Genomic DNA, 23,148 nt, shown 5'->3' with positions numbered 1-23,148 from the left:
TTGACTGCTATCGATGTAAAATATTACTAGATCTTTAAGAGTTTATTCGGAAGATAACAGCTCTATAAATATTATTTCGTGGTGCCCGACTCTTTAGTTAATTACATTTACATGATTAGCTCAATCAGGTAATATTAATTACAGAGAAATAATTTTATAGAATAGCATGTCATATCACTTAATCTGGCATAGCCAAAGACACGACACCAGACAGCATCCCTGTAGAATCTGGCAGTGAAGAGGATGATGATACCCCTAGGTCTTGAATCGTTTTGCTGTTGCTTCTTGCCGAGGCGATGCACAACGTCGATGGTATCACCAACTTTGTTCTTCTCTGCAGGCAAAACTTCTTGGCAGATACGGATAGCCTCTCCTCAAACATCTTCATTCTCCAACTCTGGCAAGCCGTAGTCTCAGGTTCCATTTTCTTGTGTATTGTTCCAGATCAGTGAGACGTCTATGGTAGACATTGTTATTCTTTCCCACCCTTTTTTCAACTTTTGCCACTCTCGTTTTCACATCCTTGATTTCACCACATGCAAACGTCTTTTTCAAGCCTTCGATAACCATGGTGTTCGCGCCTACCATTTTCTCAATGGCGTCACACCTGGAGTTGATGAGTAAGGAGAGGGTAGCCACGATGTCAGAGTTCATGTTGGTTTTTTTGTAGGGTGGAGGTTTGCACGGAGTAACCGGTAAAGAGGGGAAATTGTCATCTTCAACAGCATTCGAAAGCATGATATTATCCATAGACCAAGCGTAGTTATGGCAGTTGTCTATAAGCACGTTTCTCTCTTGTTGATTAGCAATAGAACTTCTTCCTTTCTTTTTTTGTCACGACTTTGCATGGACATGCCAAAATAAATTATCCAATTATTATTTCCAGTCACAGGAAAGGTCTTATATCTTGAACAAATAAAAATAGTAATGACTGTAAACTAGTTTTTTTCCCACAATCTTTCTGAAGTTTGGTACGGAGCTCGGTAAAAAAGTGTCTGTTCAAGACGCCATCTTGGCACCTCCTGGAAATATACTATTTTAGGTTAGAAATATCTTTGATGTCGTTGTCAGGCTCAAACCACGTGATTGGGTAATTATTGGGGTGCAGCCGGTTTGCGTCAGTGCCGTGTTACAGCAGTTTGGGGCAAAAAAGTCTAAACTGAGTAGGAGTAGTAGCCTCCCACACTCATAACACACAACATTGTTCAATGTTTCACTTAACTTGCTTTAGCATAATATTTTTAACAAGAATTTAAGCTTTCTGCCAATATCAGATATGTCTTTGTCCTGGGAAATGTTCTTGTTACTTACAACCTCATGCTAATCGCATTAACCTATGTTAGCTCAGCCGTCCCGTGGACGGGACACCGATCCTGAATTCTTATTTACAATGACACCTACCCCGGCCAAACCCTAACGATGCTGTGCCAATTGTGTGCCGCCCTATGGGACTCCCAATCAGGCCGGTTGCAGAGTTGGAAAAAGTACTCAATTGTTATACTTGAGTAAAAGTAAAGATACCTTAATATAAAATGACTTGAGTGAAAATAACCCAGTACAATACTACTTGAGTAAAAGTCTAACAGTATCATATTTTAAATGTACTTAAGTACAGTGGCGAACAAAGTACTAAATTGTCATACTTGAGTAAAATCAAAATCAAATTCCTTATAGGCAATTTCCTTTTTTTGACAGCTAGGGGCAACTACAACACTCAGACATAATTCACAAAGGAAGCATTTATGTTGAATGAGTCCACCAGATCAGTAGCAGTAGGGATGACAAGAGACATTCTCTTGATAAGTGTGTGAATTGGACCTTTTTCCTGTACTGCTAAACATTCAAATTGTAACTAGTACTTTTGGGTGTCAGGGAAAATGTATGGAGTAAAAAGTACATTATTTTCTTTGGGAATATAGTGAAGTAAAAATAGTAAAAATATGAATTGTAAAGTACAGATACACCAAAAAACTACTCAAGTAGTACTTTAAAGTATTTTTACTTAAGTACGTTACACCACTGGCCGGTTGTGATACAGCCTGGAATTTAACCGGGGTCTGTAGTGACGCCTCCAGCACTGAGATGCAGTTCCTTAGACCGCTGCGCCACTCTGGAGTCCAACATGGCTAGGACCAGTGCCAGTGGTGCTCAAGCCAGGAAACAAAGGGATCCATTCCCATTACAAGAGACGAACATAACTTCATGATGGACATAACTTCAATTTCTTTGACTAATAACAATAATTTGAGCTGTATAATGGAAACAATGGTCCCAAAACTGCTAATTTCAATTTAAATCAAGCACACCTAAAAATATTTTCAGGTGACCTATATCTGATAATAAGAGCAAATAGAGCTCCAACAGGGATCAAGTGGTGTAACATTAAGACAGACTGGAGAAATGTTTGCAAAACTTCTCACTTTTGTCTGTGCCACAGGCTTTGACAATCAGCTTGCCAGAAAACATGCAAATGATCAATACCACACAATGATATGAGGTTGTAAAACATTAGGTGGATGCTCTGCTCAACATGAGACATTTTGATTCAAAGGTACAAAACAGTTAATATTTACGTTGTATTCGGAAAGTATTAACCTTCCCTTTTCCACATTTTGTTACGTTACAGCTTTATTGTAGAATGTATTAAATACATTTTCCCTCATCGATCTACACACAATACCCCATAATGACAAACCGAAAACAGGTTTATAAAACTTTTTAAATAAAAAACGTAAAGACCTTATTTACATAAATCTTCAGACCTATGCTGCGTTCATGTGCTAGTTGGAACTTTCCGACTTGCTAACAGTTTGTGGTTATATACGTGCCGCGTTCATGGATTCAGCAAGTCGGACATTTCCTTGTTCCGACAACATGTGAAGGCGGCACTACTCTGAGCTAAGGCCCCACGTTTTAACCACGCCCACCATTTGACGCAGTAACCAGACGATTTCCTCTTTCGCCATTTTTTGTGAGCGGATTACATCAGACCACTAGCCGTGTGCCTGTGGATCAATTGGACATACACGACTCTTAAATGAAGGTACTTTTTTTGTTGTTGCTCTTACTTGTAAGCGATTAAGTTCAAGTTACTTTTATGTTGTGAGTGGTTGATCTTATAATAGCGTGGCATAAAATGACCTTGATCTCGAGTGATTCGAGACATTCGCAGTCACACTGGACTTGGGCTGGAAGTGACAGCTAGTAAATTAGCAAGCTAACGATGCTGCTGCTAACTACTAGTAGTTAACTTTCCATACTGTCAGATACGCAAGTTAATGAACGATGTAGTGAGATATGTCAGCTACAGCTGACAGCTACGTAATGGTGGTCACAGCTAGTTAGCTAGAGTTTGCTATTTGTATTGTTTACTAGTTACTGTAGCTAACGTTATCTTCTTTGCTAGCTAGCTATGTTATTAGTCTTGCCTAGTCATAACTCATAAAGCTAAGGTTAGCCAAGCGGTGGGTGTGTTCTTTCTGCCAGTCTTGTTTTGAAACATGTTAATACACAGGGTTAGGGGGTTCGTTTTTTAAAAATGTAAGTCACTCAGTGTGTGTGTGTGAGAGTGAGTGACCATGTTACTTTTTCGCCGTGCTTCCCCAGTGACCCCAGCCAGGTGTTAACCCGGTGTGTATCCACCATGTTGAATGGGGTGTTCAGGCTGCATGGCCTGATGGTGGCGTCTCACCCCTGGGAGGTGATTGTGGGCACCATTGCCCTGACTGTCTGTCTCATGCCCATGAACAACCTGGCCACTAGCGACCAGATCTGCAGCTGGAGTAATGGCTGTCCCAAACTACAGGAGGTGAGCTGGCCTGGCACACAATAGAAAGTGGACCCTCTAGAACAGTTATTACATTTTATTCTATTCTACCAAGATTAGTGTTGCATCTTAAAGCTGATGTGACACCACCACAGCAAAGACATCAGTCATGTTTGGAAAGAATATTAAATAGAATGCTTTCTCCTTCTACAGAGAATCCTAAACAGTGATGTAATCATTTTAACGGTGACACGCTGCATGGCCATCGTGTACATCTACTTTCAGTTCCAGTACCTTCGCCAGCTGGGCTCCAAGTACATCCTTGGTAAGTCTCATTTCACAAAAACTGTAACAATATAAACATCTATTGTCTTGTGTACATTCACATGTAACTAACACCCACCTGATGATGGATGTTATGATTGTTAATATGTAATGGTCTGTTCTGTGTTGCCTCTAGGTATAGCGGGTCTCTTCACAGTATTCTCCAGCTTTGTCTTCAGCACCGTGGTCATTCACTTCCTGGGGAAAGAGTTGACAGGCCTAAAGTAAGCATCCTCTTACTTGACTCGCCTAACCGTGAGAATAACTTTTCCAGATTTGAGATGCGCAACACTTCACAATATTCTGGTCTATTTTATTTAGTTATATTACATAATGTTTTTTACTATAAAATAGTGATGCACCAATATGATATATTTTTGGCCGATATCTGATATTTTCCTCTGCAAAAGAAGCATTCCAGTACAGTTAAATAGTTAACCCACACGGACTCAGTGGTCTACGGCACGGTATCTCAGTGCAAGAGGCGTCACTACAGTCCTTGGTTCGAATCAAGGCTGTATCACATCTGGCCGTGATTGGGAGTCCCATAGGGCGGTGCACAATTGACCCAGCGTTGTCCGGGTTTGGCCAGGGTAGGCCATCATTATAAATAACATTTTTTTTCTTAACTGACTTGCCTAGTTAAATAAAGGTTACACACACACACACCACACTGACCAAAACATGATTTTGTTTGCATTTACGTATGTTCCCATTACTAGTAAAATATAATCAAAACCTATTTCTTTCACTTACTTGCTGTGCTGTTTTGTTGTTCAGTCGTTTCATTCTCAACCTGGATTTCTATTGAATGCCGTTTGGGTCTTTGCGTGTCAAAAAAGAAAACAATGACCAGTAGAAAACGTTATTTGTTATTTTTGTAAAAAATTAGCTTGTTGACCAATCAGGACCTAAATATGACTGCACGTTTCATAATAATTTAACGAGTTAATAAATTTTTTAGATATTGATTACACATTGATTACACTATCACTTGTACGTTATGTCACAACGATTAATCGATACGTATGCTATGATGCTGGTAAAGTTGTTTCGCGCACCTGCCGTGCTCAAAAAAATAAAGGGAACACTAAAATAACACATCCTAGATCTGAATGAATGAAATATTCTTATTAAATACTTTTTTCTTTACATAGTTGAATGTGCTGACAACAAAATCACACAAATTATCAATGGAAGTCAAATTTATAAACCCATGGAGTTCTGGATTTGGAGTCACACTCAAAATTAAAGTGGAAAACCACACTACAGGCTGTGCCAATCTTGGTGGTCTCTGGCAAATGACAAACGTCCTGCATGGTGTTGGGCTGTAAGCACAACCCCCACCTGTGGACGTTGGGCCCTAATACCACCCTCATGGAGTCTGTTTCTGATCCAACTTTGATGTAATGTCCTTAAAACAAGTCAAAATGAGGCTCAGTAGTGTGTGTGGCTTCCACGTGCCTGTATGACCTCCCTACAATGCCTGGGCATGCTCCTGATGAGGTGGTGGATGGTCTCCTGAGGGATCTCCTCACAGACCTGGACTAAAGCATCCGCCAACTCCTGGACAGTCTGTGATGCAACGTGGCGTTGGTAGATTGAGCGAGACATGATGTGCTCAATTGGATTCAGGTCTGGGGAACGGGTGGGCCAGTCTATAGCATCAATGCCTTCCTCTTGCAGGAACTGCTGACACACTCCAGCCACATGAGGTCTAGCATTGTCTTGCATTAGGAGGAATCCAGGGCCAACCGCACCAGCATATGGTCTCACAAGGGGTCTGAGGATCTCATCTCGGTACCTAATGGCAGTCAGGCTACTTCTGGCGAGCACATGGAGCGCTGTGCGGCCCCCCAAGGAAATGCCACCCCACACCATGACTGACCCACCGCCAAACCGGTCATGCTGGAGGATGTTGCAGGCAGCAGAACGTTGTCCACGGCGTCCACGGCGTCTCCAGACTGTCACGTCTGTTACGTGCTCAGTGTGAACCTGCTTTCATCTGTGAAGAGCACAGGGCGCCAGTGGCGAATTTGCCAATCTTGGTGTTCTCTGGCAAATGCCAAACGTCCTGCACGGTGTTGGGCTGTAAGCACAACCCCCACCTGTGGACGTCGGGCCCTAATACCACCCTCGTGGAGTCCGTTTCTGACCGTTTGAGCAGACACATGCACATTTGTGGCCTGCTGGAGGTCATTTTGCAGGGCTCTGGCAGTGCTCCTCCTTCTCCTTGCACAAAGGCGGAGGTAGCGGTCCTGCTACTGGGTTGTTGCCCTCCTACGGCCTCCTCCACGTCTCCTGATGTACTGGCCCGTCTCCTGGTAGCGCCTCCATGCTCTGGACACTATGCTGACAGACACAGCAAACCTTGCCACAGCTCGCATTGATGTACCATCCTGGATGAGCTGCACTACCTGAGCCACTTGTGTGGGTTGTAGACTCCGTCTCATGCTACCACTAGAGTGAAAGCACCGCCAGCATTCAAAAGTGACCAAAACATCAGCCAGGAAGCATAGGAACTGAGAAGTGGTCTGTGGTCACCACCTGCAGAACCACTCCTTTATTGGGGGTGTCTTGCTAATTGCCTATAATTTACACCTGTTGTCTATTCCATTTGCACAACAGCATGTGAAATTTATTGTCAATCAGTGTTGTTTCCTAAGTGGACAGTTTGATTTCACAGAAGTGTGATTGACTTGGAGTTACATTGTGTTGTTTAAGTGTTCCCTTTATTTTTTTGAGCAGTGTATATATAAGCTAGCTTGCTATCTCATGGATGCAAAACATCTGTTTCAGTAGCTGTAGTTAGCTAGCTAACATCATTTAAAATAACTCTAATTTATAAGACAGTTTTTATTTGATTAATTGTGGTCGGACCCATCTATGTGAAGCTAGCCACAATAAGGATTAGCCACAATAGTGGACTTTGCGGTTAGCCTTCATAATAAATGTATTGCATAATTCTGCTATTTGTATTCATTTGCATTACTGTCAATTACACTTTTATTTTGAAGGCAAACCGCAAATTCCTCTATTGTGCCTCATCCTTATTGTGGCAAGCTTCACAACACAACCAATTCCGGTCGAGCCTCACTAGCCAGATGAAGTTACCTGGATGCTTATAACATTAGCTTTGGGCAACAGGATTAATTAGCTGGCTAGCCATTTATTTTCATGAACTGAAGTGGCAACCTAGCTAATACTTACACGGATTCCTAAATCATTGCTAAGAATAATGAAAATTGGTGCAGTTTCTACTGGTCATTGTTTTCAGGCTGGTTGTATTGGTGTTAGCTAGGTACCAAGCTAAAGCTAGCTTCCCCAGAAGTTGTGTTCGAACACATTATAACAAATCTTTTTTGACATGTAAAGTCCCAAACGGCGTTCCATAGTATGTATGTCTTGAAGCTAATAGCAGCGACGCTATTACTGTGTAACTCCCGTAGGGCAACAATTGAAAAATAGCTCACATGGTAGTGTGTACTGGTGCTCGACCAGTTGACGAAAGCCAACATCACGGGCAATTAATTTCATTATATTGGCTTTAATGGATTTCGCCTTTTGAGTTATCGCGCTGAAAATGTCCTACTCTTTCAAATGACTGCTTGATCCACACAGCAGACTTTGTGGGCTAGCTTATGAATGCTGTGTTGCACGTGTAGCGCAATACTTTACGTGGCGTCATTACGGCATGTACCTACGTTATACAGGTTTTCACGTCAGCTTTGACATCGGTTTTGCACATCGGCGTTAAACTAAACATGGGCCGATACCGATGTTTGCATTTTTAGCAAATATCGTCTGATTCCGATATGTTCACCGATTATTAAAAAAAATGTTTTATTTATTATTGTTTTTTAATCGTGCATCCCTACTATCAAATTGGTGTGTCATGGCTGGTAAGTGCTCAGGAAATGAGCGTGTCTTGTCTGCTAAATTAACAAAACAAGGCTATTCCAAAGGCTTCTATAAGAAAGCTCCACTGCTGAGGTTACTACCTTTTTGGAGATTGTTTTACAATATATAATAAAACCAGTTGATTTTAAGGTTTCAGTAAATTGATCTTAAATGGCACTTGTTTTTATTGATATTGTTGGGCAATTAGGATTTATTTGTAATGGTTATTATAAATGAGCCATTATTGCGCACTGTTGGCATATACACTAAACAAAAATATAAATGCAACATGTAAAGTGCTGGCTCCATGATTCATGAGCTGAAATAAAAGATTCCAGGAAGGTGTATTTCTCTCAAATGTTGTTCACAAATTTGTTTACATCCCTGTTGGTGAGCATTTCTCCTTTGCCAAGATAATCCATCCACCTGACAGGTGTGGCATATCAAGAAGCTGATTAAATGGCATGATCATTACACGGGTGCACCTTGTGCTGGGGACAATAACCAGGCCACTCTAAAATGTGCAGTTTTGTGACACAAAACATAATGCCACAGATGTCTCAAGGTTTGATTGAGCATGCAATTGACATGTTGACTGCAGGAATGTCCAGCAGAGCTGTTGCCAGAGAATTTAATATTAATGTCTCTACCATAAACTGCCTCCAACATAATTTTAGCAAATTTGGTGGTGATAGGGTTATGGTATGGGCAGGCATAAGCTACAGATAACGAACACAATTGCATTTTATCGATCTCAGTTTGAATGCCAAAAGTAACATGACAAGATCCTGATGCCCATTTTGAGGGCCTTTTTTAAAGGTATGTGACCAACCGATGCATGTCTTTATTCCCAGTCATGTGTAATCTATAGATTAGGGCCTATTTAATTAAATTGACTGACTTCCTCAAATGAAATAACTCCGTAAAATCAATTAAATTGTTGCATGTTGCGTTTATAGTTTTGTTCAGTATAGATACATGCGCACCCATTTTTTTCACGGTGCGGGCATTGTTCTAAAAATGCCCGATTATTATTATTTTTTGAGTACTCTGAAAAAAGGAAAGGGAGTACTTGAACAGTCAAATCCCAGTCCTTAAACTTGTCTTACATGTTATTCAGAACTTCTTTATGAAATGTAACTGTGTTTTCTCTCCTCAGTGAAGCTCTGCCATTCTTCCTGCTCCTCATTGACCTATCCAAGGCCTGTACCCTGGCCAAGTTTGCCCTTAGCTCCAACTCACAGGTAAGCAACCTCTCTCAGTGCCTTCCACAGAGTACATAAAACACTAATATATGTATGCCAAGAAATAATATTGGGACTCAGCTGTTGTCTCAAGAAACAGTGGCTGGCTACTGGCATTTTTGGAGTAACTCAATATTATCATAGCTTTTCTGATGTGAGACTTCTGAACTAACATTTATGCCGGAGCTGCACTCTTGACCAGCGGAACAGAGATTCTTTAAATCAATGGGATTTAGTGGTTTATGTAAAGGGAAATCCTAACCTATATGTGTGTTTTTCTATATAGGAGGAGGTGAGAGAGAACATCTCTCAGGGCATGGCTATCCTGGGTCCTACCTTCACCCTGGATGCCTTGGTGGAGTGTCTGGTCATTGGAGTGGGCACCATGTCAGGTGTGCGTCAGCTGGAGATGATGTGTTGTTTCGGCTGCATGTCTGTCCTGGCCAACTACTTTGTCTTCATGACCTTCTTCCCTGCCTGCGTCTCCCTGGTCCTCGAGGTAAGGATGGGCACAGGAATAAAGATTCTGAGGTGTGTGTCTGAAATTGTGTGTCTCTGCGTTTGAGCTTGTGTGTGTGTCTGTTCTCTCTGGTTTTTAAGATAAGAGTTGGAAAGTGAAGGGAGTGTTTTCAGATGTGTGTGTAACATCTCCTCACCTCTTTCCGTGTGTGTGTGTGTGTAGCTGTCCAGGGAGAGCCGCGAGGGCCGTCCCGTCTGGCAGCTGAGTCACTTTGCCCGTGTTATGGCTGAAGAGGAGGACAACAAACCAAACCCTGTTACACAGAGGGTTAAAATAATCATGGTAAAAATTGACCAACCTTAGCACTACCCCGAACCCTTAGTTAACAACCGTAACCCAGACAGTCAAGATCATATGGAGAAATAACAGCATAAAGAATGTGGTCTGTTCTCTTCCTGTAGTCTCTAGGTCTGGTTCTGGTCCATGCCCACAGTCGTCTGGTGTCAGAGCAGCCAGGTCAGAACCGGACAGTCGTTGGCGCCAGCAGTAGTCTAGCTCTCGATGGGCCTACAGTCCAGAGGATGGACCAAGACTACACTCTCTGGCCGATACCGCTCACCAGGTAAGTCATTATATCACATCTCCCACCTCTGGGTGGTGGACTGGACTATTTCTAGAACATTCTCCCTCTGCCCTTTTGTTCTTGGTGACTCGGCCTCAACTGGGGCGGCAGGTAGCCTAGTGGGTAGAGCGTTGGGCCAGTAACCGAAAGGTTGCTAGATCCAATCCCCGAGCTGATAAGTTAAAAAGGCAGTTAACTCACTGTTCCTAGGCCGTCATTGAAAATACGAATTTGTTCTTAACTGACTTGCCTAGTTAAATAAATAAAAAAGAAACTGAATCTGTGAAAGCAAAATCTTGTAAAGTTTTTCAGCTCTCTCTTCTCTCGTTAGTATGGAGCTGGAGCAGGTGATAACCCTGGGTCTGGCTCTGCTGCTGGCTGTGAAGTACGTCTTCTTTGAGCCGGCTGAGACAGAGTTGTCCCTAAAGAGCCCCATCTCCACCTCTATCTCCACCCCTGCACTGAGCCATAAGGGGGCTGAGGACTGCTGCAGGAGGGATCGTGCACCTGCTAAAACATCCCCGACAACCAACAGCACCCCAAACCCTTTGGCTAAAACTGATTCTAACATAGCGGCCAAAGAGGAAAGAGGTAAGCTGAGTCAAGGTTATTGTGCTTGATTTGTTTTGAGATTCCTCTGGTTATAAGTTTGTTGGTCTCATTGTTATCTTTCTCCCCTCTACTTTTTTTTCTCTCTTACTCACTCTCTTTCTCTCTGTAGTTGAGGTGATTCAACCCCTGGTGGCCTCAATGTTGCAGAACGGTCCCTTCTCTCTGAAAGGACCTCTCCCTCAGAGTTTAGGGGACAGTGTGTGTCCCCCACCTCCTGTCTTTACCCCAACTCCAGACACAACTACGTCTCTCCCCAACTCCCCCTCCCAGCCCCGCTCACTGGAACAGTGTCTGTCCATCCTCAGAAACCCTGAGGTGAGCTTCCCCTTTACACAACTGCGCTCAGGATCCAGCACCATACTATGTTAAACACAACTGTATTAAAACACAGAACAACCACTCAAATATTACCATTCTTTGCTCACAATTACTTAAACACGGTTCCTTTTCAGTCAGTCAACTTCGGTACAACATACTATGGGGAGTTGCACTATCGTGACTTTGGTTGAAGGATCTACAATCACGCCTGACAAGGCCAATAAAATCTTCACCTCGCTGGAAGTCTCTTCTTCCACAGGTGATAAGCGTGAGGCTCGGATTCATTCCTTAAATGATTCCGCTTTTAACGCTATTCAAACAATTGGAACACGAGACTGTTTTGCATTGCGTAAACTGTCCATTATTGGTAGAGCTTGCTCACCCCCTGGACATTGTGTGCTGAAGTTTGTATGGTTCTCATAAGTTTCCTAATCACAAACAATCAGTTATTCTTCGATTTGCCTGGCTATAGCAATAAGTAAGATGGCTAACGTGACCGAAACAACAAAGGCTAATAAGCCAGGTTCACGACCATACCCCAATGTCTGTGATGGTTGTCTTTTATGTCTCGGCTCGGTGCATGCCCTTGATTTTTTTGTGTATGAGACTAGGGGACGGCTGGCACTGTTCCACTACTAGTCCGCGGCGGAGGTTCTCTTGTCAATAGTGTAGGATTTTTTTTAGGGGTCTTTGTGTTGTTGATAGTGACTTCTTCTCCCGGGTGCCTGTACTTTGTCTGAGTTGCGGCAACGTTTCAGGTCGTTGGTCAGGTCGAATGTCTCCTGGCTCCTATGCACTCTTTCGCTGGTTACGTGAGGCTATTCAACGAGTGGGTGAACAAATTATGTGGGTATAGCCCTGCTGCCTGTGTCTGCCTTGGTTAAGCACCGCTTGCCTCTCTTCCCAGAAGGATTTCGTCCCGGTCGCTTGGTTATTCTGAACGGACTGTGCTGCCGTCAAAGAGGCTAACTTAGACTAAAGAGCCTCCTGGCTAACGTCATCTAGCATGCATAACTTCCTGTGAATGAAGCTTACTAGTGTCCCCCCAGCGCTTTGGCAACCCCATTCCTATTCTCAATTCCTGGAGTTGGAGGGAGTAGTGAGAGGGGGCTTGCATGCTACTCCTATGAGGAAGTAGCCTCCGAGCAGCTGCACCGCTCTACAAAAAATGTCTGTGACGACAGTGCCCCTACGTCTTGTTACGGCAAATGGGGTATTACGTCAGCCATTGCCGGAGCCCTCTGTGCCCAGGCTTCATGCAGGTTATACAGAAGCACAATGTATGTTGCAAGCTCGTCCATGTTTAACCTGTTGAGTGTAGGGTCAGTATTTTGATGTTTGGATGAAAAACGTACCCAAATGAAACTGCCTATTTCTCAGGCCCAGAATCTAGAATATGCATATAATTGTCAGATTAGGATAGAAAACACTCTAAAGTTTCCAAAACTGTCAAAATATTGTCTGTGAGTATAACAGAACTGATATTGCAGGCGAAAACCTGAGGAAAATCCAACCAGGAAGTGCTGTTTTTCTTGAAACCTCTGTTCCATTGCATGCCTTCCCTCCATTTTAAAGGGATATCAACCAGATTTCCTTATGGCTTCCACATGGTGTGAACAGTCTTCAGACATAGTTTCAGGCTTTTATTCTAAAAAATGAGCGAGAACAATCACATCGCGTCAGTGGGTGGCTGGGTGCCAGCAGAGTTTTGAATGCGCAACATCTTGGAGCAGACATTTTCTCTCTCTCTCATATTGAAAAAGCTATGGTCCGGTTGAAATATTATCGATTATTTATTGTAAAAACAACCTGAGGTTGATTATGAAAAAACGTTTGACATGTTTCTACATACTTTACGGATACTATTTGGAATTTTTGTCTGCCCGTCATGACTTGCACGAGCCTGTGGATTTCTGAACAAAACGCGCCAACCAAATGGAGGTTTTTGGATATAAAAATAATCTTTATCGAACAAAAGGAACATTTATTGTGTAACTGGGAGTCTCGTGAGTGCAAACATCCGAAGATCATCAAAGGTAAGCGATTCATTTGATTGGTCACGAAAGTCACAAAAACAGTCTACTTTGCTGCTAGCTGTTTGTAATGTTTTGTCTGCTGAGAGAGATGTCCTAACATAAACGCTTGGATAGCTTTTGCTGTAAAGCTTTTTTGAAATCTGACATGCCAGGTGGATTAACAACAAGCTAAGCTGTGTTTGCTATATTGCACTTGTGATTTCATGAAAATTAAATATTTTTAGTAATTTAATTTGAATTTGGCGCGCTGCAATTCAGCGGATGTTGACGGAAATGATCCCGCTAACGGGATGGGTGCGCCAAGACGTTTTAATGCCCCTCTGGTACCACGTGTTCCATGGTATTCACAGGGTTCAAGGGTTATATCAATCTCCCCAGAGTGGGAGTAGTAAATTGGGCGATTCACTCTCTGTCCACAACGGGTCACCCCTCCCCATAGATGGCTCATTACTGGGATTCATTGCTGATTCCTGCCTGTATCTCACTAGTCCCTAATGAGGTCTCTAGTGAATAAGGTTATGGAACCTGTAGGCGATTGATGGTTGGTAGCGGAGTCGAGGGAACAAGCAGGGTTGGACACGACCATGCTATTATCCTACACACAGAAATTAGCTGTCTTTCTCCAGCTCAGCGCTTTTCATTCCTGGGAATAAGATTAGATTACGAATCGCCCGTCTGTTACCACAGAAGGGGTCAGGTTTTCAGAGAGCCATCTTTCCTATTCCCAGCTAGGCTACAAGGTGCTAAAAAGCTGGAGAGCCAATACCTGTCGCCAGTAACCTCCATGATAATGTTTTTTTCCCCTGGATCTATTTTTAATACGTGTGGTCCAGTGCTGGGTGCCAGCCAGGATCGTTGTGACAACAGTACTGTCAATCGGGCTACATCACTTATCGCTGGGGTCATGGGACCCATTGTGGGTCAGACTTTAGGTAAACCTTTTTTTCAACTCAAGTTCCACAGTGTTCATGGATGTCAAAAGTGTTGTCTCCCGCATGTGAGTTTGATGAAAAGTGTCCCTTCTCCACATTCACACACACTGTTGTCAAGAGTGGTGGTTCTTCATCCATTTCCAATCTCTCCCAGTCCACAAGGTGGCGTCCCGCCCCTTCAGATGGAAGGTCACTGGAGGCTCACTGTCTGTGAGTGACGTCAGGGTACAGGCTACAATTTGGTGTATTCATAACAACGTACAGGAACTCAAGTCCTTCTGCTCACCCAACCTAGAATTCCTTACAATCAAATGCCGGCCATATTATCTCCCAAGATAATTCTCGTCAGTTATCGCCACAGCGGTGTACATTCCCCTTCAAGCAGACACCAAGACGGCCCTCAAGGAACTTCACTGGACTCCATGTAAACTGGAAACCATATATCCCGAGGCTGCATTTATTGTAGCTGGTGATTTTAACAAAGCAAATTTGAGAACAAGGCTACCTAAATTCTATCAGCATATTGATTGCGCAGGTGTAATACACTCAATCACTGCTACTCTAACTTCGACAATGCATACAAAGCCCTCCACTGCCCTCCCTTCGGCAAATCTGACCACGATGCTATCTTGCTCCTACCATCTTATAGGCAGAAACTCAAACACGATGTACCAGTGACTAGAACCATTCAACGCTGGTCTGACCAGTTGGAATCCACTCTTCAAGATTGTTTTGATTAAGCGGACTGGGATATATTCCGGCCAGCCTCCGATAACAACATCAATCTATACGCTGACTCAGTGAGTGAGTTTATAAAGAAGTGCATTGGAGATGATGTACCCGCTGTGACTATTAAAACCTACCCTAACCAGAACCTGTGGATGGATGGCGGCATTTGCGCAAAACTGAAAGTGTGAACCACCGCATTTAACCATGGAGGTCTGAGGTCTGGGAATATGGCTGAATATAAACAGTGTAGTTATTCCCTCCACAAGGCAATCAAACAAGCGAAATGCCGGTACAGGGACGAAGTGGAGTCTCAATTCAACGGCTCAGACACGAGACGTATGTGGCAGGGTCTTCAGGAAATTACGGACTACAAAAAGAAAACCGGCTACGTCACGGACACCGACGTCACACTTCCAGACAAACTAAACAGTGCCACCGTCGCGGCCCAATAACAAGGACTGCGCCTCTCCTTCCCCGTGGCCGTCAGCAGCAAGGCTGCTAACCCAGACGGCATCCCTAGCCGCGTCCTCTGAGCATGCGCAAACCCAGCTGGCTGATGTGTTTACGGACATATTCAATCATTTTCTGGTGTATTTTCTATGTGTAATTTGTTGTTTAATGGTAAGATACAGGGCTCCCTTGCAAAATAGACCTTGGTCTCAATGGGACCTTGAAAATAAAGGTTAAATAAATAAATAAACATGAGCACACAAAAGGTGAGTGATGATCCCCTACTTGGGACAGCAGCCTATTTTTGTTCATGTAAAACATGATCATATATGAAACAGACCTGTTCTTGTGTTGTGTGCCAAATAGTCCCTATACTGAAACACATACTAACATTGGGTCAGTAAATATGGGTCAGTAAATATGCAAAGGGTAAAATGTTCACACCGCTACCATCCAGAAGGCGAGGCCAGTACAGGTGCATCAAAGCTGGGATTGAGAGACTGAAAAAACAGCTTCTATTTCAAGGCCATCAGACTGCTAAACAGCAATCACTAAGTCTGAGAGGCTGCTGCCTCCATTGAGACCCAATCACTGGACACCTGGACACTAATAAATTGATCACTAGTCACTTTAAATAATGCCAATTTAATAATGTTTACATATCTTATGTGTATATATGTGTATAAACTGTATTTTATACAATCAATTGTACCTTGCCTATGCTGCTCGGCCATCACTCATCCATCCATATATTTATATGGACATATTCTCATTCACTCCTTTAGATTTGTGTGTATTAGGTAGTTGGGAAATTGTTAGATATTATTGCGCTGTTGGAACTAGAAGCACAAGCATTTCGCTGCACTCGCATTAACATCTGCTAACCATGTGTATGTGACCAATACAATTTGATTAGATTTTTTTGCACATTTTTACTCCTGAGCTGACTTAGGCTTGCCATAACAATACATTTCAGCTTTTCTCAATTGAATACTTTCTGAAGGCACTGCATGTGTTAATATTGATATGTATTTATGGCTCTCTGACTATGCCTCTTTCCAGTTGGGCGCTCGTTTTCTTAGCAATGCCGAGGTGATGGAGCTGGTGACATCACGAAACATCCTGACCTATAAGCTGGAGGCTGTCATGGAAACACCAGAGAGGGGCGTTGTCATCCGGAGAGAGATGCTATCATCCAAACTACCATCACCCTCTGCCTTGGCCTGTCTTCCTTACAAGGACTATGACTACACTAAGGTAGCCTACTCATAGGGACTACAACTGCCACTAATCCAGTTTACTGAAACAGACAGTTGAAGTAAGGTTGGTCTGAAATCAACCCAGTAAGGTCTATTGTGGTCCTGCCCTCACCCATCCCATGTCTTCCTCTCTTATCAGGTGATGGGCACCTGCTGTGAGAACGTCATTGGCTACATGCCCGTGCCGGTGGGAGTTGCTGGCCCTCTCCTATTGGATGGGAAGCAGTTCCATGTTCCCATGGCAACGACGGAAGGCTGCCTTGTGGCCAGCACAAACAGAGGATGCCGGGCCATCGCTGTGAGTGTAAAGTATACGTCTATTGTAGTTTAACTCTGAGTGTAGAGTATATGTCTAGCGTGGGTTAACTCTTTGTCTCCTCTAACCTTCCTTTCTCTCTCCAGTTGAGTGGCGGTTGCAGCAGCAGGGTGCTAGCTGACGGTATGACGCGGGGTCCTGTTGTACGGCTGCCCTCAGCGTGCCGGGCTGTAGAGGTCAAGACCTGGCTGGAGACCACAGAGGGCTTCAGGACCATCAAGGATGCCTTCGACCACACCAGCAGGTCAGGGTCAAGGGTTAAAGGTCACAGTCACCTCAGGGTCAAAAAGATCAATATATAGGTTGGGTCATGTAATAATGATCAGGTTATCCAATCATACCTGTAACCTCACCTAATGTGGTTTATAGAACATAACTGACCCTAGGTCGGTGACTGGAGGCAACTTCTAGCTACTCAGATCTCAATGATGGAGTTTAAATTGGCCGTCACATAGTATTGTTCTGTTGTACAGTAGTTGCATATTTGCCTCTGTCTGTTAGGTTTGCCCGTCTGGACAAGCTATTGGTAGGTCTAGCAGGGAGGAACCTCTACATCCGCTTCCAGTCCCACACTGGAGACGCCATGGGCATGAACATGCTCTCTAAGGTCAGACTATGCTCTGTGTGTGTGTGTGTGTGTGTGTGTGTGTGTGTGTGTGTGTGTGTGTGTGTGTGTGTGTGTGTGTGTACCATTCTAAAAGGTAATACAGTGGAGCAGTAAAGGTGTCCATTTTAGAGACGCTACATTCTTCAGAGGACTTACTTACTGGTGATTGAATGGACTTCACAGAATAATAAGAATGCTGTTTCTGGTGTCTAATAGCACATATTAACTGTCTCTGTGTGTCTGCAGGGTACAGAGCAGGCAGTGAGCAGGCTCCAGCAGGAGTTCCCTGAGCTCCAGGTTCTAGCGGTGAGCGGAAACTACTGCACTGATAAGAAACCTTCAGCCATGAACTGGATCCTGGGCCGGGGAAAGTCTGCTGTGTGTGAGGTCACCGTCCCCGCCAGGGTGGTCCGAGAGGTAAGTTACAGCTACAGCAACCACACACATAGATACTCAAATGGAGACACACACACACACACACAACCACACACACAGATACTCAAATGGTGACACACACACACATGCTCAAATTTGTTGGTACCCTCCACAAAAAAATGAAGAATGCACAATTCTTTCAAATAACTTGAAACTGACAAAAGTAATTGGCATCCACCATTGTTTATTCCATATTTAATAAAAATCTGACTTTGCTTTTGATTTTATTATTCAACATAATATTGTAAATAATAAAATGGCATGGCCAAAAATGGCATGGATAAAAATGATGCGACCCGTAACCTAATATTTGGTTGCACAACCTTAAAAGGCAATCACTGCAATCAAATGTTTTCTGTAGCTCTCAATGAGACTTCTGCACCTGTTAACAGGTAGTTTGGCCCACTCCTCCTGAGCAAACTGTTCAAGCTATCTCAGGTTTGATGGGTGCCTTCTCCAGACTGCAAGTTTCGGCTCTTTCCATTGATGTTCGATGGGATTCAGATAAGGACTCATAGGCCACTTTAGAATAGTCCAATGTTTGGTTCTTATCCATTCTTGGGTGCTTTTAGCTGTGTGTTTTGGGTATTTATCCCGTTGGAGGACCCATGACAGTCTTTCTGACACTGGGCAGTACATGATAGTCTTGATTTCATTGTGACCTGCACAGATTCAAGGCATCCTGTGCCAGGCGCAGCCCCAAAACATAACCGAGCCTCCATGTTTTACTGTAGGTAATGTGTTATTTTATTTGAAGGCTTCATTTTTTCATCTGTGAACATAGATTGTGACTTGCCAAAAAGCTCCAGTTTTGATTCATCTGTCCAAAGGACATTCTCCCAAAAGTGGTCCTCCTGGGTCTTCTTCCATGGAGCCCATTTCACTCAAAAAGTGATGGATGGTGCGATCAGAAACTCACGTACCTTCACCTTGGCAGTTATCCTTGGTTCTTTTTCTACCATTCGCACTATCCTTCTTTGCGGCCGCGCCCAGGGAGCTTTGGTACAGTTCCATGGACCTACAACTTCTTAATAATATTTGCAATTGTTGTCACAGGAACATCAAGCTACTTGGAGATGGTCTTATAGCCTTTACATTTACCATGCTTGTCTATTATTTCTTTCTGATCTCATCAGACAAATCTCTCCTTTGCTTTGTCTGGTCCATGTTCAGTATGGTGCACACAATGATACCAAACAGCACAGTGACTACTTTACTCTGGTCCATGTTCAGTGTGGTGACCACAATGATACCAAACAGCACAGTGACTACTTTACTCTGGTCCATGTTCAGTGTGGTGACCACAATGATACCAAACAGCACAGTGACTACTTTACTCTGGTCCATGTTCAGTGGGGTGACCACAATGATACCAAACAGCACAGTGACTACTTTACTCTGGTCCATGTTCAGTGTGGTGACCACAATGATACCAAACAGCACAGTGACCACTTTACTCTGGTCCATGTTCAGTGTGGTGACCACAATGATACCAAACAGCACAGTGACCGCTTTACTCTGGTCCATGTTCAGTGTGGTGACCACAATGATACCAAACAGCACAGTGATTACTTTACTCTGGTCCATGTTCAGTGTGGTGACCACAATGATACCAAACAGCACAGTGACTACTTTACTCTGGTCCATGTTCAGTGTGGTGACCACAATGATACCAAACAGCACAGTGATTACTTTACTCTGGTCCATGTTCAGTGTGGTGACCACAATGATACCAAACAGCACAGTGACCGCTTTACTCTGGTCCATGTTCAGTGTGGTGACCACAATGATACCAAACAGCACAGTGACTACTTTACTCTGGTCCATGTTCAGTGTGGTGCACACAATGATACCAAACAGCACAGTGACTACTTTACTCTGGTCCATGTTCAGTGTGGTGACCACAATGATACCAAACAGCACAGTGACTACTTTACTCTGGTCCATGTTCAGTGTGGTGACCACAATGATACCAAACAGCACAGTGACTACTTTACTCTGGTCCATGTTCAGTGTGGTGACCACAATGATACCAAACAGCACAGGGACTACTTTACTCTGGTCCATGTTCAGTGTGGTGACCACAATGATACCAAACAGCACAGTGACTACTTTACTCTGGTCCATGTTCAGTGGGGTGACCACAATGATACCAAACAGCACAGTGACTACTTTACTCTGGTCCATGTTCAGTGGGGTGACCACAATGATACCAAACAGCACAGTGACCGCTTTACTCTGGTCCATGTTCAGTGTGGTGACCACAATGATACCAAACAGCACAGTGACTACTTTTCTCCATTTAAATAGGCTGAATCACTGATTACAAGATTGGAGACATGTGATTCTAATTAAAGAAACGAATTAGTTTGATATCACTATAATTTAATTATTTATCTTTTCTAAGGGGTACCAATAAATGTGTCCGTGGCATTTTAGAATAAGCAATAATTCATCTCTTTTCACAGCTTCTTTGCTTTATTCTATGACATACCAAATGCATGCAAGTATACATGTATAATACATGTATCTAATTCCATCACTCTTCAGGAGGAATGAATCATTATTTCAATGAGCTGTAAGGTACCAACACATTTGAGCACGTCTGTACGTTGAGACAAGGTACATACTGACTTGGAAGAACTGAACATTTTAGACACTACAGTGATTTTCCCCCTTCCTTTGTTTTGAGATGATGCTCTCTGTCTCTCCAGGTCCTAAAGACCAGTACTACTGCCCTAGTAGAGTTGAACATCAATAAGAATCTAGTGGGCTCAGCCATGGCTGGTAGTATAGGAGGCTTCAATGCTCACGCTGCTAACATCGTAGCTGCCATCTACATTGCCTGTGGACAGGTACTTAAAAAGAAAAGTCTGATCTTCTGAGATTCTGTCTTACCTAAACCAATAAAAATATATATTTTTTCCTATATAATCTCCCTCCCCTCTCTCTCTCTCTAGGACCCAGCCCAGACAGTGGGCAGTAGTAACTGTATAACTCTGATGGAGCAAGTGGGTCCTGAAAGAGAGGACCTGTATATCAGCTGTACCATGCCCTCTATAGAACTGGGCACTGTAGGAGGGGGCACCAACCTGGCACCACAACAATCCTGTCTACAGGTACAGTGTGTTTGTGTGTGTGTATTAACCCCTCCAATAAGGGTAAGTATTAACCTGTATGCATGTTCATTGTAGATGCTGGGTGTGCAGGGTGCCAGTCTAACTGGTCCAGGGGATAATGCCCGTCAGTTGGCCAGCGTGGTCTGTGCCACCGTCCTGGCAGGAGAACTGTCTCTGATGTCCGCTCTCGCCGCCGGACACCTCGTACAGAGTCACATGACCCACAACAGGTAAACTACACTACCCATAACCCCCCGACTCACAGTAGGTATACTACACTTAACCCTCATGGCTCACAACTACACTCCAGAGACCTCTTCTAAAAGGGAGAATGCTACTCTGTTCACACTATTCCTGAAAAGATTGGTGACTGCTTTACTTTCAATGTTTCTTTTTCCCTCTCAGATCTGAAGCCAATGTGCCACAAATAGCTCAATCCCACTCAGAGGAGGCTGCGTGACAGATACATTACAACCAATCACAATGAGCCTTCTAGTGATAGAGGACCTGCAGTGAATTCTGGGAGCTGGAGGATTAGCCCAGTGTGAGCATGCTCCTTTCATCTCAGAGCATCCAGCCTGCAACAATACATCCTCCTACCCAGAAGATGGCTGCTGTTTATTTATTACAACAGAAATAAAACTGCTAATGGAACAGTTTTGGAAAGGAGTGGTTTGGGCTGGACACTGGGGGAGAAGTACTTCTGTCTGCTGCTAACCTCAGAGATATCTGACTCGTCACTTGGTTAATACACAGTGCAGAATGGAACTCAAAGGACTCTGATTATTCTGTTTATTCACTGTGTGTGCAGTGGGATTGTCTGAATGGGGAAAAAAAAGATTTTGTATTATGATTTTTTTTACTTTAGCAAATTCACAAATGTGCCATTGTCTTTAAAATGGCCACCGGAATTATGTGGACAGACTGACCAAATTGAAATGAGAATTTAATTTGAAGAAGGATTTGGCCTTTAACCTCTGTGTGCACACAGCCACACAACCCCCTATATCATGGACAACAGGTTAGTTGTGATCAAATGCCCTGAAGCAATATATATATATTTTTTTAATGGGTACATTCTAGAGGCACACATTCAGTGGATGTGCCGATGATCAGCTTCTTACAGTATCTGGAGAAGTGCCAGGGCAATATGATACTGTAATCTGTGCAGGATTGGGCAGAATGCAACCCAAATCTCCTGACTAAATCTTTGGTTAAAACATTGCTACGGGTGAGATATTTTGCACTAAGTTGCCAAATAGTTGGTTGAGAGGCAAGCCTAGTGTTGCTGTAGATCGTTTCGTTTCAAATTAAACCTGCCATACCTCCTGATTTTAACGTATTATTTAATTTGTTGAATTTGTTTTATCGATAATGTTGGATTAAAATGTCAAACCAAGGTGCTAGCTATAATGTGAGTGTACAGTATGATTGAGTGTTCTTGGTCTGAGTATATATGCCTTACACTGCAGTGTTTTGAGGTACCTTTTAATTGGGAATGTGTAAGAAATGGTTTAACGGTCTCTGGGCTTGATTCAATCCGTAGCACTGAAAATCCGAGGTATATTACAACTTGAAATTTGAGCCGACATATGCAGCGTTGAAACATTGCCTTTTAAATTTCAATTTCGCTATTAGTCTGCCTTTAAATGGTGTCTAAACCACTACAGTTGAGGTTTGGGACTGAAGTTGCATTGCTTCAGCGAGTGTTTAGATGTATGTGGGAATAACGGATGAAACAAAGCCATACAAGTCGCCTTCAATAAACTGCTTTTAAGAGACAACCTTTTCCAATAAATAAAGTTCATGTTTGCTATTTGTTGTAAAGCAGCTCACTAGTGGTCTATCGATTTGTTGGGATGCTTGGCCTTATGGCAGCATTTCCCAAACTCTGCCCTCGGGGCCCATATTTTGGTTTTTGCCCTAACACTACACAGCTGATTCAAATTCTCAAAGCTTGATTAGTTTATTTAAATCGGCTGTGTAGTACGAGGGCAAAAACAATGTGCACCGCTTGGG

The 23,148-nt window shown here is 43.2% G+C and overlaps 1 protein-coding gene across 1 annotated transcript; it reads left to right on the top strand.

Moving 5' to 3' along the window:
* The first annotated feature begins 2,935 nt into the window (after positions 1–2,935).
* On the top strand, positions 2,936–22,945 carry LOC115121148 (3-hydroxy-3-methylglutaryl-coenzyme A reductase-like). Its single transcript, XM_029650180.2, has 19 exons — positions 2,936–3,043; positions 3,607–3,808; positions 3,980–4,091; positions 4,227–4,314; positions 9,150–9,234; positions 9,521–9,733; positions 9,917–10,036; positions 10,156–10,316; positions 10,648–10,907; positions 11,038–11,243; positions 16,456–16,650; positions 16,792–16,950; positions 17,055–17,212; positions 17,470–17,575; positions 17,822–17,992; positions 20,725–20,865; positions 20,971–21,129; positions 21,205–21,359; positions 21,535–22,945. The coding sequence occupies exons 2-19, from the start codon at positions 3,644–3,646 to the stop codon at positions 21,587–21,589; spliced, it is 2,709 nt and encodes a 902-aa protein (XP_029506040.2). The 5' UTR covers positions 2,936–3,043; positions 3,607–3,643; the 3' UTR covers positions 21,590–22,945.
* Positions 22,946–23,148: the final 203 nt, after the last annotated feature.

Source organism: Oncorhynchus nerka, linkage group LG4 (genome assembly GCF_034236695.1).
Source record: "Oncorhynchus nerka isolate Pitt River linkage group LG4, Oner_Uvic_2.0, whole genome shotgun sequence".
NCBI lineage: Eukaryota > Metazoa > Chordata > Actinopteri > Salmoniformes > Salmonidae > Oncorhynchus > Oncorhynchus nerka.
Note: the sequence above shows the minus strand (reverse complement) of the source record. Positions and strands in the feature narration are given on the sequence as shown.

What these genes read in the sequence shown, in the direction of transcription:
- LOC115121148 (XM_029650180.2), top strand. Translation starts at nt 3,644, where the DNA reads ATGTTGAATGGGGTGTTCAGGCTGCATGGCCTGATGGTGGCGTCTCAC. An exon ending in GGGCTCCAAGTACATCCTTG is followed by an intron (nt 4,092 to 4,226) that starts GTAAGTCTCATT and finishes TGTTGCCTCTAG; the next exon opens with GTATAGCGGGTCTCTTCACA. An exon ending in TCTACATTGCCTGTGGACAG is followed by an intron (nt 20,866 to 20,970) that starts GTACTTAAAAAG and finishes CTCTCTCTCTAG; the next exon opens with GACCCAGCCCAGACAGTGGG.